Genomic DNA, 18,127 nt, shown 5'->3' with positions numbered 1-18,127 from the left:
TTTTCTTTTTTTCCTCTCTCTCTCTTTCTTCCCCCACCAATAAGGTGCAATCTGTCTCTGTGTCCCCAAGGATGCTGGCTGTCCCTCTCCCCGGTCTCTCTTCGTCTCCACCACACCCCCAACACCATGATGGATTGAGCTCTCTCTTTCTCTCTCTCTCTCCCTTGAAGAAGCTGATTCTCTGTCTATTTTCTGCTCTGAAGGAGCTGATTCTCCCTCTCTCTCTCCTCCCCTAATGATGCTGATTTTCACTTTCCCTCCACTGAAGGTGCTGGCCGTCCCTTCTCTGTCTCTTCTGGAGTTGCTGAAACTCTTTCTGAGTGTGTGTCTCTCTCTCTCTGTCCCTCTTTTAAAGATGCTATTTCTCCCTCTGCTAAAGTCGCTTTCTGTTTCCCCCATGAAGGATCTGATTCTCAATTTCTCCCCTGAAGGAGCTGGCTCTCTTTAAATTAGTAAAGTTAGGTCACATGGGATTCAGGGTGAGCTTATCAATTGCCTTAATGGCAGGGGACAGACAGTGGTGGTAGAGGATCGTTTTTCAGACTGAAGATTTGAAACCAGCCATGTTCCACAGGGATTGGTTTTGAGTGCACTTTTGGTTGTTATTTATATAAATGATTTGGGTAAGAATGTATAAGGCATGGTTAATAAGTTTGCAGATGGCATCAAAATTAGTGGCATGGTAGACAGTGAAGAAGGTTTTCTAAGATTAAAAAGGGATCTTGATCAAATTGGTCAATGGGCTGAAAAATGGTGGATGGAATTCAATCTGGATAAATGTGAGGTATTGCATTTTAGCAAAACAAGCAGGGGTAGCACTTGTACAATTAATGGTAGGGCCTTGGGTAGTGTTTAGAGCAAAGGGACCTAAGGATTCAGGTACATCGTTCTTTGAAGTTTGCATCACATATAGACATAGTGGTTAAGAAGGTGTTTAGTACACTTGCTTTTATTGGTCAGTCAAAAAATAAAGAACATAACAGCACTTTACAGGCCTTTCAGCCCTCCAAGCCTGCATTGACACATTTTGCCCTTCACTTACAGGATCCATATCCCTCTTTTCTCTTCCTATTCATGTATTTGTCCAGGTGCTTCTTGAATGCAGCTATTTTGTCTGCTTCCACCACTTCTTCCAGCAGTGTGTTCCAGGCACCCACCATCCTTTGTGTGAAAAACGTGCTTTGCACATCTCTTTGAAACTAAGTAATAAAGAAAGGCTGGATAAGCCTGGAACTCTTTCCACTGGAGCATAGGAGGTTGAGAGGTGAGCTTGTAGGGTTTTATGAAATCATAATGAGTATAGATAGGGTTAATGGTAGGTTTTTTTTTAAGGATGCAAGACTCCAAGGCAAAGAGGCACATTTTTAAGGTGAGAGGAGAGAAATTTCAAAAAGTTAAAGGCAAATTTTTTTACAGAAAAATAGTTTGTGTGCACAATGAACATCCTGAGGATGTGGGTACAATGACAGCATTTAAAAAACAGTTGGATAAGTACATGAATAGGAATGGTTTGCAGGGAAATAGGCCAAGAACAAGCAAGTGGGATGGGTTTACTTTGCTAATATGTTCGACATGGATTGGTTGGACCACAAGGTCCGTTTCTATGCTACATGATTCTATGTCTCTCTCTCTTTCTTTCTCGTCAACTTGAGAGTCTGACTCTCTCTCTCTGCTGAAGGTGCTGAGCCTCTCCCTTTCCTTGAAGGTGCTCACGTTCACTCTTCCTCGCCTGAAGGAGCTGACTCTTTTTCTCGACCTCCGGAATAACTGATTTTCTCTGTCTGTCTTTTTCTCTCTCGCTCTCTCTCTCCCGTGAAGGTGCTGACACTTTCTCTCTCTTGTGAAGGGGCTGTATCTCACTCTCGCCCCAATTAAACTGATTCTCTTACTCTCCTCCTCCCTGAAGGAGTTGACTCTCTCTCCTCTGAAGGGTCTGACTCTCTCTCTCTACCCACTTAGGGTGAGAGTCTATCTCTCTCTCTCTCGCCTCTGAAGAAGCTGACACTCTCTCTCTTTCTCCCCTGTGAAGTTGCTGTCTCTCTCTCTCTATCTCTTCCCTAAAGTAGCTCTCACACTCTGTGTCCTCCACTACCCAGCAGGAGCTGACTCCCTCCTCTTCTCTCCCTTGCAGTGCTGACTCACTTTTCTTCTAAATCCTGAAGGATCTGACACTTTCTCTCTCTCTCTTTCTCTCTCCACTCCATTCCAATCCACCCACCCCTCCCAGTTAAGGTGCTGATACTGTCTGACCCCTCACTTGAACATTGTCTCCCTTGAACTGTTAGCTTCTCCATCCACCCCAGTTGACTTCATTTTGCCATGGGTGAACTTCAGGCTTTGCTTGACTTTGTTTCTCAGTCTTGGACATGTTGCACACTAGTTTAAGGCTCCAAATGTTCTTCAAGGTGTTTGTGTTCTACATCACAGAGATGACTATGATCCTGGCTGAATAGAAACACAAAGGATAAAACTGCAATTGGAATCCTAATTTTCTGGGAGCAACTCCATTGTGCACTCTCCCAAAACAGATATTAAAACAACTTCTTCATAAAACTTCATATCAAAGAGCATCATGGGTCTTCTCTCTTTTCAAAATCAATCAACAGTACCACAGCATTCGGAGGTTTTTTTTGGCAATTACAGTCTCATTGTATTGAACAAGCAATGAGTCCACAAACAGGGAAGCCAGGGTAAAGATATGACAAATAAGAAATGAAGTATGCAACCTTTCATATCTGAAGAGTAACTGAAGTTGGGATACCGCTGCCAGGAGATCTGCTCTTATAGTAAGCCACACTTGTCTGTCTCGCATCATCCTCACACAACTACTCCACTTTGTTGGCAACTATTGTGCGACATTCATCATTCAACTACACCGCCACGTCAATCCATTCTGCTGCCTTCCATCACCTACTTTAGTAGTGAGCTTTTCAACTCTGGTCAAATGGCCAAAATACTGACATTTCCTGAATGAACTGAAGTGTCTCTGGGTAAGATAGTCTTGGATTGAAATGCCATTCCTGAGGATACTCTTCAGGTCAACACTCGGAACTGTCTTTCAGATTAGATTAAATTAAAGGACTCTCTGCCTGTAGTTAATTGTACTTGACAAGTTATTGGAAGTTCAGTTTCAATTTATGTGAGTTTATGGAGAGATAGATCATTCAACAGCATGCTGAGAAAAGCAGTGAGGTTTGTGATTCTGAGTAACTTTTCCTGACATTAAAAATAACTAATTTTAAACAAACTGAGAAGGTTATTCAATTGAGGGCTTGATTGATTGGAAGATGAATGGGAGCCAAATGATATTTTAGATTTTCAAACAATTCAGTCAGATATAGACAGAGAGGCTGAGCTGCTCCTTATCCGGAAATTTCATAGTAAGTTCCATAAATCCCTTGAGAAATGACCAGGGTTCTTTGAGAGGTGGAATAAAACCAAATCCCCAAGCCTTGATCCAGTCTAGCGATCTAAGTTTGCGGGACATGTTTAGAATTACCTCCTCATCCAGTTCCTCCTCTTCTCGATCTGAACAGGACAGCAGGTTTGACAAAGCTTGCAGGTGGTCAGCTGAGAAGGTGAAATCCATCTTGTTACCTTGTTAGAGCTGAATAAACGCCCTATTTGCAAGAGAAAGGATCCTCTTTTAGAACCAATTTATACTGTCTTACCACTAATTGTGTTAGTTTACCAGCTGATATGTCAACAGTAAGTACACCCTGGCACTGCAGATGTCCACATACATTCCTGCTTCGGGCACAGGTTGGATTGTGGGGAATGAATCTGTGAGATTCCTTATATTAATGTTTGAGATGAGCAACATCAAATTAAGTATTGTGAGGCAAGTTTGGGGGGGGGTGTGAAACAGTGGGGCAGATGGAGAAGAAAGAGAAAAGGGAAAACAGAACGGCATGACAATAATACTCTTGAACTGTTAGTGAGACAAAAGCATCTCTGCAAGGTTAGTATTTATTATTCAATCTTAACTTCACTCAAGACAACTAGAGAGTCACCCACACTGTCACAGGCCCGTAGTCGGACAGGGTTATGACAGCAGATTTTATTCTCTCAGTGATATTTAAGCACCAAATTGGCTTTTGTATCAATCTGGCTATTGCATGGTCATTATTACAGAGAGTTGCTTTTTATTACTGATTTATTAAATGAACCAAACTTCTCAGAGAGGTTTTGTGGTGAGGAAGGTGGTGATGAACAGACAACTTTTATGCCTTTCTGTTAGCTCTTCAAAAATTTTCAGGAAGTAAAACATCATTTCCCCTCAAGGAACTCATACTGATACTTCCTAATCAAACCACCTTTTTGCATGTTACTTCTAATTTTATCCTAAATAATTGTTAGCAAAATATTCCCCTTCACTGAAGTTAACTGACTGGTCTGTAATTGCTCAGCTTACTCCTTCAATGTTTTTTAAAAGACTGTAATGTTTGCAATTCTCCAGCCTTCTGGCATCTCTCCTGAGTTGAGGGAAGATTAAAGATTGTGTCCTGGCACCTGCAATGTCCACGCTTACTTTCTTTAAAATTTCCAGATGCATTTCATCCAGTCCCAGTGCCTTATCACCATCTAAGTACCAACTCTCTAACCAATACCTACACCTTATCAATAATAAGTATTTCTAGTGACAGAGTTTCCTCCTCAGTTAGCTTGTCTGAGTTAGCAGCTCCCTCTTTAGTAAAGACAAATGCAAAGTATTCATGAAACACCTCAGCCAAACTCACTGCCTCTGTCCGTACATCCCCATTACGATTTCTAATTGGCAAAACTCCTCATTTTACTACTCTTACTTGTTCGTCTATATAAGATTTTGGGTCAAGTATTTTATTGGCAAGGGCTACAAAGAAAAGGCAGCACATGAATTTGAGGATTATCGGGTCAGCCTTGATGCCATTCAGTGGTGGAGCGGACTCAAGGGGTCGAACGATCTATTTGTTTTCCTGTCTTATGGTCTAAATTCTATTTGTTCAGCCCATCTGAACAACAAATCCATACCATCCTGCTGTCTAAGGCTTTTTCCTCGCTGTTTACTACAGTATGAATTTGAGCAACCAATCAATGAATGCACGCATGCCAAACGCCTTTTTAACCATCCTGTTCATATGTGATGCAAACTTTAAAGAATTATTAACCTGTGCCCTAGGTCCTTCTGTTCTACAACACTAGTCAAAGCCCTACCATTAACTGTATAAGTCTTACCCTTGTTTGTTGTACCATTATGCAATATCTTGCATTTATCCAGATTGAACTCCACCTGCCATTTTTCAGCCCATTGACCCATTTGATCAAGATCCCACTATCATCTTAGAAAACATTCTTCACTGTCAACAATGCCACCAATTGTGGTGTCATCTGCAAACTTACTAACCAAACATCCTTTATTCTCATCCAAGCCATTTATGTAAATATCAGACAAGAGAGGACCCAGAACTGATCCCTGTGGAACACGGCTGGTTACATGTCTTCAGTCCAAAAAGCAACCCTCCACCAATACTTTCTGTCTTCTGCATTAAGCCAATCATGTATCCAGTTGGCAAGCTCACTCTGAATCCCATGTGACCTAACCATGCGGAAGCTTGTCAAAGGCTTCACTGAAATCCAAATAAACAATATCTATTGCTCTACCGTCATCAACCTTTTTGGTGTCTTCTTCGAATTTATTAAAATATATTGCAACCCCCCCTTGTTGATTTATATACCTTCATTTTTTACTCTATAGTGAATACAGACACAAAGTACTCATTTAAAACCTCAGCTCTATATATGTGGCCACTTCTGTCCCAACTCTTTCATTGGTTACTTTCTTCCCCCAATACATTGATAAATTGCCTTTGGAATTTCCTCAATGTGTTCTCTTTGCTTTCCTTTTTTTAAAAAGTAACTACCAACTGAAACCCCCACCTCCCTGTTGCTGTTTAGAAGCCAAAGTTGGCCAAACAGGTTGGAGCATCTACCAGCAAATTCCTTCCGACTTCCTTACCAAGGCAGTGAGAGTGGAGAGTTTTCCAGTCAGCCATGCATGATGAGGAGTGGCATCCCTTGCACTAAGCCTCTGGCAAGAGGCTAATGACTTATTCCAAGTAAAGCAAGCGACAAGAAACACTGCACTGTGTAAAAAAACTAGGATAATAACTGATCTGCTGTTCTACACGTTTCGGAGCTGAAGCAAAGTCATATGTAGTCTCAAAGGTGCACTGAGCAATTACTCGCTGAGATAAATTATGATGCGGCACATGTTACAATTGCAGAAAATATACTTTAAACACTAAGAAAAAAAACAATATTTCATCCTTCCTCTCTCCCTACCACTACACATTCCCCAGAAGGCCTCATCTTAAAATCCTTCCTACCTTCATCCTGTCAAGCCTATTCCACTGATGAGCCTTTCACACTCCCTCGCACTCTTTCCGCATTCACTCTCTCCCTACCTCCTTCTATCACTTACATCTCTCCCTCGCTGTCTCTGTCCCTTCCTCCCTCAAACTTTCTCTTTACTCACGTACTCAATGTCTTTTCTCTCTCCCTCTCCACACCCTGCCTCAAATTTTCTCTTTTTAACTCATTCGATTTCTTTCACTCCCTACACCCTCATCCTTTATACCCCTCACTTCCCTTCCTCACACTTACTATTCCAGCGAATCTTCTCGTCGCTATGGGAACCATGGACATGGCGGCTAGGTTTGATTGACAGCTCCCTGGACCAATGCACTTCCCGCCCTCGGGGCCCAATCAGCAGCGACGATGCTGGATCGAGGGGATGGGTGCACGGTTTCGCCAATCAGAGCGAGCGGGCTTGGGAGGTGTGTAGCGAGCGAAGTTGTTCGTACAGTACCTGTGAGAGAGCGGGATCATTTAGGGCCGGATATAGAGGGGGCCGAAAAGAGGAGCGAGATCGCTTCGGTATCGGCCTAGAGAGTCCATTGTCGTTTGCGCCAGTTCTTGCATAGGGGATCTTCCGTGAATCAGACCGGAACCCCAAGGTAGGTGAGACCGCAAGAACATCAAGTCGGCCCCAAGAGACAGACATCTAATCTGGAGAGGTGGGCTGGGTGAAGAGGTGGGATGGGAGAATGGGGTGAGGCAGGGTTTTCGGGTGAGGTGGATGGGGATAGAACATAGAACAGCACAGTACAGGCCCTTTGGCCCACGATGTTGTACCGTGGAATAATCCTAATCCAAAACTAAAATAACCTAACCTACATTCCCCTCAATTCACTGCTGACCATGTGGGGATGGAGTGGGGTAGGTTAGAGCAAGGAGGAGGTTAAGTCTCTTAGTTGAGTGTGCATGTAGCCTAACAGGCTGCAACCAGTGGACTGATAATTTCCATTTTTCTCTAGATTTCAAAATGAGCTTCAATTTTGGGAATCCGGCTGGAGGCGGCAGCTTCTCCTTCACTGCTCCCAAGACGGCAGGCACAGGGAGTGCGTTCTCTTTTGGCAGCACTACTGCAGCCTCCCAAGGGACCTTTAGCTTTGGAACACCCCAGCAGGTTACAACAACGGCCACCTCAGCACCCAGCACTGGTCTGTTTTCGTTCAGCACTCCCACTACTGGAGTCGCATCATCTACTGGATTCTGCCTGCCAACACAGCCAGCAACAACTGCCACTACTGGAGGCTTCTCTCTTGGGTAGGCCATAGTCTGTACCTACACATTAATGTTCACAGCCAAAGACTGGACTGGCGGTGGATGAGTGAACTGGAGGGAGTGGATGGATGTGTTGTGGAATTCAACAGAGAATGTCAATATTGGAGGGAGAAAATGTGGAGATGGGTTGACCGTAGGTCTTGGTAATTTGTGTTGTCATGACCTACTTGGATGTGGATGTTACTTGTAAGTCCAGCACTCATTTGCCCATCCCCAGTTGAACTTGAGTATATGATGTTGAGCTGTTTTGAATCTTTGCAGTCCGTGATGTGTATGGATATCCGTGGTGCTGTTAAGGAGTCAGTTCTAGGATTTTGACTCAGCAGCACTGAAGGAATGGCAATACATTTCTAAGACAGGATTCTGAGTGGCTCCGAAGGAAACCTCCAGGTGGAAGTGTTCTCATGTGCCCTTTGTTCTTCTAGGAAGTAGCGGTCACAGGTTTGGAAGGTGCTGTCAGATAACCCATTGTTGACTTACTGCGGTGCATCTTATGTACTGCTGCCACTATGTATCCGGGGGGGGTTTGTTTCTGGTTGTGTCAGTCAAGCAGGCTGTTTCTACTTGGTTGCTCTCATGCTTCTTCATTGGTGTTGGAGTTGCATACCCACAGGCAAATGGGCAGTATTCAGTCACGTTTCTGTTGCCTTGTAGATGGTGGACAGGTTTTGGGGAGTCAATAAGTGAGTTGCTTGCTGCAGAATTTGTAGCCTCTAACCTACTGTTCGAGCAACACTATGGATTGTGCGTTTCAGTTTACGGGCATTGGAAGCCCCAAAATCTGGATGGAGCTTTCAGGGATGGTGATGCCATTAGATGCCAAATGGAGATCGCTTGATTCTCACTGCAAGATGGTCAATCAAAGAAAGAGTACTAAGAGCAAGCTCTGGAGAGTTTCTCTTCTTGGTCCAGATCCAAAAAAAAACCACTTACATTTAAAAATTCAGAGATACAGTTTTTAACTGAGAAAACAATTAATTTAAAAATTACCATTTAATGTCGTTCAGTCAATTTCGTATTAAGTAACTATCTATTTAATGCCATGACCTAAAATTGGCTGAAAGTTCTGCTGGTTAGGCAAACACATGACAGATGCAAGATAATAAAATGTGAGGCTGGATGAACACAGCAGGCCAAGCAGCATCTCAGGAGCACAAAATCTGACGTTTCCGGCCGAGACCCTTCATCAGAGAGGGGGATGGGGAGAGGGAACTGGAATAAATAGGGAGAGAGGGGGAGGCGGACCGAAGATGGAGCGTAAAGAAGATAGGTGGAGAGAGTGTAGGTGGGGAGGTAGGGAGGGGATAGGTCAGTCCAGGGAAGACAGACAGGTCAAGGAGGTGGGATGAGGTTAGTAGGGAGATGGGGGTGCGGCTTGGGGTGGGAGGAAGGGATGGGTGAGAGGAAGAACCAGTTAGGGAGGCAGAGACAGGTTGGACTGGTTTTGGGATGCAGTGGGTGGGGGGGAAGGGCTGGGCTGGTTGTGTGGTGCAGTGGTGGGAGGGGACGAACTGGGCTGGTTTAGGGATGCAGTAGGGGAAGGGGAGATTTTGAAACTGGTGAAGTCCACATTGATACCATATGGCTGCAGGGTTCCCAGGCGGAATATGAGTTGCTGTTCCTGCAACCTTCCCCCCCGCTCTCCCTCTCGGCCCCTGCCCCCCCCCCCCCCCCCCCCCCCCGCGCCCGCTCTCCCTCTCGGCCCCTGCCCCCCCCCCCCCCCCCCCCCCCCCCGCGCCCGCTCTCCCGCTCTCCCTCTCGGCACCTGCCCCCCCCCCCCCCGCGCCCGCTCTCCCTCTCGGCCCCTGCCCCCCCCCCCCCCCGCGCCCGCTCTCCCTCTCGGCCCCTTGCCCCCCCCCCCCCCCCCGCTCTCCCGCTCTCCCTCTCGGCACCTGCCCCCCCCCCGCCCCGTGCCCGCTCTCCCTCTCGGTCCCTGCCCCCCCCCCCACGCCCGCTCTCCCTCTCGGCCCCTGCCCCCCCCCGTCTGTCTGTCTGTCTGCCCCCTCCCCCCAGCCAATCCTGTTTCCTGCTTAAAACCTGACATTTCCCTAGCTACCATCAGTTCTCAGGAAGTGTTACCAGACCTGAAATAATAATTTTGATTTCTCTTAGATGTGGCCAAACCTGCTGAACTTTCCTAGCAACTTCTGCTTTACAACATCCACAGTTCTTTTGTTTTTTTACCACAGGATTGGCTGAACTTGTTTTATTGCTGGTTCATTTCAAACTCCGGAATAGATAGATCTTGCTTTATTCGTGGTTCGGTGCTTACTCCAGGATTGACAGGGCCTGGTTTTTTCATGGTATGGGTTGGGTATTAGACAGGGATCTTTGTCAAATAATTAAACTTTATGTTTTCTCTGCAGAGTGAACAAGCCAAGTTTAGGGTTTGGTGGCACAGGATGCAACCCAGTCTCTGGCTTCTCTTTCGGTAATGCTCCTGCTACCAGTACCACTACCACCACTTGTCCAGCCATGTCCTCTGTATCGGCAGCCCAGACCACAACACCAATGGGCTTCAGCTTTGGCAGCAATCCCACACAGCCAGCTGTCGGAGGTTTTGGGCTGGGGTCCTCTACCACAGCTCAGTCAACATCTTCCACTGGGTTTGGATTCACCTCTACCCTGGCTGCCCCAACCCAGACGACAGCAGCTGGTGGATTTACCTTCAATGCAGCTACAAATGGAACACCCACGCTAACTGGCTTTAGCTTTGGCACCTCAGCAACTACAGCAGCTCCCAAACCAGCAGCACCACTTTCTTTGGGTGCACAGTCTACAGGTAGGTTCACAAGTAACCTGAAGATTCTTGCATTAGCTGTGCTGTGACAATGTTCTTTGCTGCCAGACTTTGGTATAAAGCAGCTCAAACCTGAGATGATGGTCCAAATGCCCAATGGTGAAAATTGAAATCAATAAAATTTAACTGGCAGTCATGTGATCATTGTTGCAAAAGACCCATTTCGTTCATTGGCGTCCTTTAGGGAAGGAAACACTGTCCTTAACTAACCTGACCTTTGTGTGACTGTAAACCAACAGCAATGGAGTTGGCTCTTAACTGCCTTCTGAAATGGCCTGGAAAGTCAATCAGTTTAAGACCGAGGTGGGCTTCAAAAATCAGCCTTGCCAACAATGCCAAAATCACACAAAGGAATTTCAAAAAAAATGTTTGTAGTCCCTGTAGACTTCAGAAACATGCTCAGCCACTGAATCCTGGTGAAATGGTCATGTCAACCACAAGTTGCATCAAATGGTCAAGAGCTGTTTGTTGCCTGGCTACGAGCTGAGATGGTAACTATACCATTGAAACCTGTCTGAAGTTCCCTGGGAGGGATGCAATAGGTAGTCTGCTGTTAGTTTAGTTCTTAAACAGCTGGATGATAGATTCAAAAACAAAGTTGCTAGAAAAGCTCAGCAGGTCTAGCAGCATCTGTGAAGGAGAAAACAGTTAACATTTCAGGTCCGGTGACCTTCCTCAGAAGGGATGGTAGATTCAGTTGTTCAGATTTGTTGAGCATCAGCTATATTGCAGCTTGTGGAGAGGGAGCATTTTAATCACCCTTGCCTGATAGCAGCTTGTGATTTGGCAGTTTAATGAAATCCCCAAGTTGTTGAGGTGGGATTTGAACTTTGGATTTTAGAGTTACTAGCCCAGACCTGTGACAACCACATCGATAAACCTGAATATACCATGACCATGCGTAAATGACAGATGCCTGTGCTACTGAGTCAGGGCTTCCTGGTGCCCCTTCTGGAGGCACCTGTCTGTTTATTTTTTCAATATATATTGACACCGCTGTCAAGTATTGACATGCTCAACATTTTAAAATCTCTAAATAGAATCCAGTGCTGCCTTTTGTCTTGATTAGCGTATCATATCAATGAGTGTTAGATACAAGTGCAATTAACTGTTTAGTGTTGTGAAATGGTTCTACTACTCTAGTTGATTCAGTGTCTCTCGTGCTAGCCGTACGCCTTTCAAACCTACACCCTTCTGTTTGATCACTTAAATGGCTTTCTACATTCCAGCCAAGTTTGGAAAGGTGAAGTGAGGCATTTGTACTTGTTAGGATTTTCTGTACTTCAATAAAATAAAATTTTCCATCATTCCATTCTGATACAAAAGCAGAAGTTGTTGGAATAGCTGAACAGATTCGACAGCATCTGTGGAGAGAAATCAGAGTTAATGTTTTAGGTTGAATGACCCTTCCTCAACTGATGGTAGCTAGCAAAATGTTGGTTTATATGCAAAAGCTATGGGGGTAGTAGAAGAGGTAGTAAGGAGTAAACAATAGATGGGGTAGAGCCCAAAGAAGAACAGTTGGACTGGAATTGTTATCTTACTGCTGACACTGTGCCCAGTCCGCAGAAAGACTGTCAAAATTTTGACACAGTTGTTGGCAGGACTGATCGCAGGGTTACTGTCTCTGCTGTATAGTATGCTGTCTGAGTTGCCCTTGACCCCAGTTCCACTTCATTCTCTGGCTCTTTTGACATTCTAACAATAAAATATCTCTTTCATGCATTAAGGAATGCAAGTTTCAACAACTCCAAGGTACCCATGCCTGTCTGGAACCTGCCGCACGTAACTAGCAACATTGACTTGATTTTGTTCTTTCTCCTGTTGTTCAGCTCCTTCCAACTAGCATTTGCAATTCGTCAGATGCTTTGTATCAGTTTGAGAATTTCCAGTTCGCGTGTAGCAACTGCCTCATCTTAACCATGAGTGTGCAATCCCCAATTAAGATGGCCTCAGTGCTCTCCATTTCTTTCCTGGAAAGAAGGCTTGAACTGTCCCCATCCGCTACTACCACCCTCCACCTGGCTGAACATGGCTTCATTTTGAACAACTTCTTTTAACTCTTCTCATTTTTTTTCAAGTCAGAGGCACAGGTACCCGTATGAACCCAGTTATACTTGCCTCTTTGTGGGGAACATGGAACATTTCTTGTTCTGGCCCTACTTGGACCCTCATCACAGTTTTTTCACCGATACATTTACGAGATCAACGATCTTCCTCTTGACCAGAATTGTGTAAAGTTACCAATTTCCCTTCTAGTTTCCACCCTGTTCTCAACTTTACTTGGTCCATCTCTGACAACCTCTTCCCTTTCTTGATATCTGTTTCCATTTTTGGGGATAAACTGCCCACCAATATCCACCACAAACCCACTGACTCCTATATTTACCTTGACTATACAACATCAGCCTGCTTCTTGTACGATTCCAGTCTGTTTTCCTAGTTTCTTGGTCTCCATTGCATCTGTTCTCATGGTACCACCTTCATCTCAACTAAAGATTCCCAGTATCCATGGTCCAGCGGCCTGTCAACCATGTCAAACCCATTTCCTGCACTTCTGGCCTTGCTTCTTCTCCTCCTTCCCGCAGCACTTACATGGTCCCTTGGTCCTGTGTTTCAACCCCACGAGAATCTTCATCCTAGGGGTTATTAGTCACCATTTCCACAGCTTCCAGGGAATGTCACTACCAGTCACATTTCCCCTTCCCTCCTTTGTCAGTCTACCGCAGTGACCAATCTTGCTGGGAGACTTTGATCCACCCCTCCTCCACTCCCAACATCTCCCCATGGCACCTTCCCATGGATTCACAGCTGTTACGTCTGCCTGTTTACCTACTCCCTTCTCACTACCCAAGACTGAAAACTCACCTTCCAGCTGAAGCAGCAATTTGCTTGCACTTCACTGGATAAGGTCTCATCGACATTGGGTAGACAAAATGCAGATTAGATGATCCCTCTGCAGAACACCTATGTTCTGTCTGCAAAAAATGACCCTGACCTTCCTCTTGCTTTCCACTTCAACATGTTGTTATATTCCCTAGCCAACATCTCTGCCTTGGGTCTGCTGCCATGTTCCAGCAAGGTTTAGTACCCTGTAGCCTTTAGAACTTGAACACCTTCCTCATGTTCTTTACCCACCTCGCACCCTGGTCCTGTCATGACGTGCTGCTTTCACCACAGCCTAGCCATTTTTAAACCCCACCGTTATTAGCTGTTCTTCCTTCCTGGCTTGCCATTATCCATCTTTTTGTCTAACTTTCTCTATGTAGGCTCTGTGTCCACCCATTTGCCTACTGGCATCGCCCTTCTTGTCTTCAGAATATATACTACCTTTTCCTATCAGTGATAGTTCTGGAGAACCCAAGACGTTAATGCTTTCTCTCATACCTGCCAGCAGACCCGTTGAGTTTGTTTTTTTGCTCAGATTTCCAGCACCTGCCATTCTCTGTTTTACTTAAAGAAACAGGCTTTATATTATAGTTATGAAGAGGGTGTTGCTGGCGAGGAGTGCAAGTTATAAATCAATCTCCTGTTTCTCTGCTATGAATGTTACAGGATCCCTGTTTTGACGTTGTGCTCTTTCCTCTTTCAGGTTTTGCTTTTGGTGTGTCTACAGTGGCGTCATGTGCCAACACCTCAGCTCCCACAATGCAGGGCTTCTCATTTAATGCAAAGCCAGCAGGTGAGTACAAAGCCTGAACTCCTGGGCAATTGACGATACAGTGAACTGAATAAACTAACTTAATGTACAACACCTTCTGCCTCTACCCTTTTACAGTTAAACTGCTGACCACCCAACATCCTTTGCTGGCTCCCATCTTAACTGTCCTAATTAACCATTCTCTTTTCTCATATTGTGCTACTCCTTCAAATCAATCAAGTCATCACTCCTCTCCCTTTAAAGAAAAACAGCCCTTCCCCAGACTGCATTTACAAGCTACCAGGCAATTTCTAAACCTCTCCCCTCAGAAACTCTTGAGTGTTGTTGGCCAAACCATATGTCTGTTTCCCAGAACTGAATGTTTTAATCATTCTGATCAGGTTTGAAAGACATGACTGAAAGACCGATAACTTACTCTCAGTAACGTCAGGTATCAGTTTCACTCCTTGCTGATTGACAATCCCAAGCTTCTTCAAAGTTCTTCCATCCTGCTCTCAATGGGTTCCATTCTGATCTGTTCATGCCTGGCCAGAGAATCACCTGTCATGTCTTCTTGTCCCAGTATCCTTTGGACTCAAGGGTGTTGCTTGCCACACTTTGATTGTAACTTCCTTTGGCTTTACTAAATCTGATTTGTATCCCTCGCTGTTGTGTTAAAAACCAGATTCATGAACTCACATTCCACCATTTGCAAATATGAGTGATGTATTGGTTTATAAATGTCCTGGTTTGCTGTGGAGCTCGCTGCCAATGTAATTGCAGAAAATGAAAAGAAAGAGGAGGGCTCACCTCTTTAAAAGGCTGTCCCTTCTTTTGCAATTGACATGTATTTTGAAGTCAGGATTGTTAGTTGCTTGAGGGGAACTTGCAGGTGATAGTGTTCTGATGTGTCTACTGCCCATGTCCTTCTAGGTGGTAGAGATCCCATTTAGAAGGTGCTATCAAGTGGTCATTTGAGTTACTTCAGTATGTCTTGTAGATGGTGCACATTGGTGCTGGAGACAGTGAATTCTTCAAGCAGACAGTTTTGTCACCAGTTGTACACAGAACATAGAACATTACAGCGCAGTACAGGCCCTTCGGCCCTCGATGCTGTGCTGACCTGTCGTACCAATCTGAAGTCCATCTAACCTACACTATTCCATGTACGTCCATATGCTTATCCATTTTCATTGCCTTGGCATACATAGATGTGATCCATGTAGCCTGGCAAGCCCTACCATTTGGTAGGATCAGGGCTGATTGAACACTTCAATGTTTTTTACTTAACCCGTTCTGTAACTCTCTGCATCACTGTAATCAGAAAAATTATCAATCCCAGTCTTAAGCACACAAAGACCTAGCCTCCATAGCTCTCTGGTAGACACTACCAGAAGTTCCTAACCATCTGAGTAAAATAATTTCTCACCTTGGACCTAAGTTGCATCCTTGTTACTTTTAAATTGTGCCATTAGCTGTAGTCTCCCCAACTGGAGAGCTACTTACATCTACCCTGCCTGTCCCATTAAGATTTCATTTGAGATTTCCTCATTCTTCAAAACTCCAGAAAATGTTATGCAACCCTGAACTTGCTCTGGCCACAGTTGGTCGCTTTTTTTCTTGGGAGGCTTGTATCTTTAAGGAACATTTAGTTGTTGTAAACCATGCAATAGTTCTTTAAAGAAAATCCATTGCCTATGTACTGTCATTGCTTTTCATGTAATTACAGTTTGTGTCAACCAGTTTTTGCCTTAAACCTTTGTAATTTCCTTTATTGAAATTTATAACGTTTGTTTCAGAATGAGCTACCTTACTTTCAAACATAAACGTGGGGACAAAAAAGTGGCCGCTTAAAGTTTTTTAACACCAAGTTTAATAAGATTTTTAGCCTTTTTTATTGCATAATGCTACACTTAAAATTGCACGTCCTTTAGTTGGTTCCTCAGCATACCGTTGTAGAAAGTGATCCTGAACACCCTTCAGGAGCTTTTTCTCCATGGCTGTAGTCCTCAATTTGTACCACCGAATAAAGTTTCTCTTGGAAAAACTGATTAAAATAAATTGCTGTCCAACTTTAGTGTCAATGCATGTGAACCTGAGGTAGAAATATACTGATTGAGCCAGGTCGAAGATTCACTGACATCATGGATTTGTTTGTTCCTCATTCTTGACACCTCCAGATGACCTTTCAACCCCATGCTTATTAATAATCAGTTTACCTCTGATTTTAGAAATGTTCAAAGAGTTTACTTCTTTAGAGGCAGAGCTCCAAAGATTCAGGACCCTTGGGGAGAAGAAAAAATGTTGTCCTTGTTTCTGCCTTAAACGGACAATCCCTGATTTTAACCAGTGACAAGATTCTCCCATAAGAGAGAACACTCCCCCTGTAGCCATGCTGTTAAGATCCCCTGGGATCTTTTATGTTTTGATCAAGCCACCTCCTACTCTTCAAAATTCAAGTGGGTACAAGCCTAACCTATCTAAACCTTCCTCACAGGGCAACCTGTCCACTCTGGGTATTATTTGAGTGAGCTTTCTGTACTACCCCTTCAATGCATTTACATTCTCCCTTAAATAACATGGCTGCTACTGTACTTCAGATACAGTCTCACCAGTGCCCTGTGTAACTCAAGCATAACCACCTAATTTTTACATTCAATTTCCCTTGCAATAAAATAATACATTCTGTTCGCATTCTGTTCTTGCATAAGAATTCTTTTTTTTAAGAAATCAGAAGGCCACCACAATCTCTCTGCATTTCATAGTTCAATGATCTCTCACCATTTAGGTTAAAGTACTTTTTGTTCTTCCTAGCAAAATGGACAGTTTCACATTTTACCACATCACACTCCATTTACCAGATCTTTGTTGTCTTGCTTAATCTGTCCTTGTATCCCTTCTACAACTTATTTTCTTACTTATATTTGTATCTACCTAATATTACCAAATACGATAACTGTATCTTTGGTGCCTTCATCAGCCATTTATATAAATTGTAAACAATTGAGATCCCAGCCCTGACCATTGAGACACATCATTTGTTATACTTTGCCAAACAGAAGATAAACCATTTATGTCTGCTCTTTGTCTCCTGTTTAGCCAGCCAATTTTCTATTCATGCCAATATACTACCTCTACACCATGAACTTTTATATTCTGCAATAACCTTTGATGCTTTATCTTATCAAATACCTCTGGAAATCTGAAATACCTCCCACGGTTCACCTTCATCCACAACATTTTCAAAGAACTTCAGTGAATTAGTTGAGCATGATTTTACTCCACAAAGCATGTTGACTCTACCTGATTACCTTGAATTTTTATAACCGACCTGTTTTAGCTTCCTCAATACCTTCTAACGTATAACTAATGACAGATGAGGAAGGTAGTAGCACAGTGATAAAATTGCTTGCGTTAATAACCCCAGGCTAATATGACTATTGATTTAAATTCCACAGTGGCAGGTTGTAAAATTTTGAATTTAATGAAAGCAGCTGAAACCAATGGTTAGTATAATGGCAGTGATGAAACTACTGTCAATCATCACAAAACCCCATCTGGTTCACTACTGTCCTTCAGGGAAGGAAATTTCCACCATTAGCTGGTCTGACCCATGTGTGACTCCAGGCGTACAGTAGTTGCTTCTAGGGATTGTCAATAAATGCTGGCAAAACTGCATCACGTGAACAAATATAAAGAAAGATGTTACGGCGACTGACCTGTGGTTTTTGCTTTCTCTTTCCCCTTTTTGAATGACTGTCTGTCTGCTATTTTCCACGTAATGTAAACTTCTGTAATTAGGGGAGTTTTGGAAAATTAAACCAATGCATTAACAATCTCAGTAGCCACTTCTTGAAGTCAGTTCAGATCTAATGATGAACAACTCAAACATGTTGCTCAGTATCGCTTCCCAGTGATTGTAAATTTGACCTTCTTCCTCCCTGCCATTTCCTGATTCACATATATTTCTGGCATGTTATTTATCTCCTTCACAGTGAAAACTGAAACAAAATTCTCACTCA

The 18,127-nt window shown here is 43.8% G+C and overlaps 2 protein-coding genes across 5 annotated transcripts in view; one reads left to right on the top strand and one right to left on the bottom strand.

The window, feature by feature from the left end:
• Positions 1-6,708, bottom strand: part of dnaaf6 (dynein axonemal assembly factor 6) — a 53,174-nt gene extending 46,466 nt beyond the window's left edge. Inside the window, exons 1-3 of one of the 4 annotated variants that reach the window (XM_048544379.2) lie at positions 6,643-6,676; positions 5,996-6,122; positions 3,500-3,620 (exon numbers count right to left, since the gene is read on the bottom strand). In XM_048544379.2, the coding sequence (XP_048400336.1) occupies positions 3,500-3,589 (90 nt within the window). In that variant the 5' untranslated portion in view covers positions 3,590-3,620; positions 5,996-6,122; positions 6,643-6,676. The other 3 variants (XM_048544377.1, XM_048544380.1, XM_048544378.2) reach the window with 3 other exon arrangements.
• A 99-nt stretch (positions 6,709-6,807) lies between these two features.
• Positions 6,808-18,127, top strand: part of nup62l (nucleoporin 62 like) — a 48,937-nt gene continuing 37,617 nt past the window's right edge. Inside the window, exons 1-4 of the mRNA XM_048544376.1 lie at positions 6,808-6,995; positions 7,356-7,647; positions 10,032-10,447; positions 14,058-14,147. Of these exons, the coding sequence (XP_048400333.1) occupies positions 7,364-7,647; positions 10,032-10,447; positions 14,058-14,147 (790 nt within the window). The 5' untranslated portion in view covers positions 6,808-6,995; positions 7,356-7,363. The remainder of the gene's footprint in view (positions 6,996-7,355; positions 7,648-10,031; positions 10,448-14,057; positions 14,148-18,127) is intronic.

Source organism: Stegostoma tigrinum, chromosome 15 (genome assembly GCF_030684315.1).
Source record: "Stegostoma tigrinum isolate sSteTig4 chromosome 15, sSteTig4.hap1, whole genome shotgun sequence".
Classification (NCBI taxonomy): Eukaryota; Metazoa; Chordata; class Chondrichthyes; order Orectolobiformes; family Stegostomatidae; genus Stegostoma; species Stegostoma tigrinum.
Note: the sequence above shows the minus strand (reverse complement) of the source record. Positions and strands in the feature narration are given on the sequence as shown.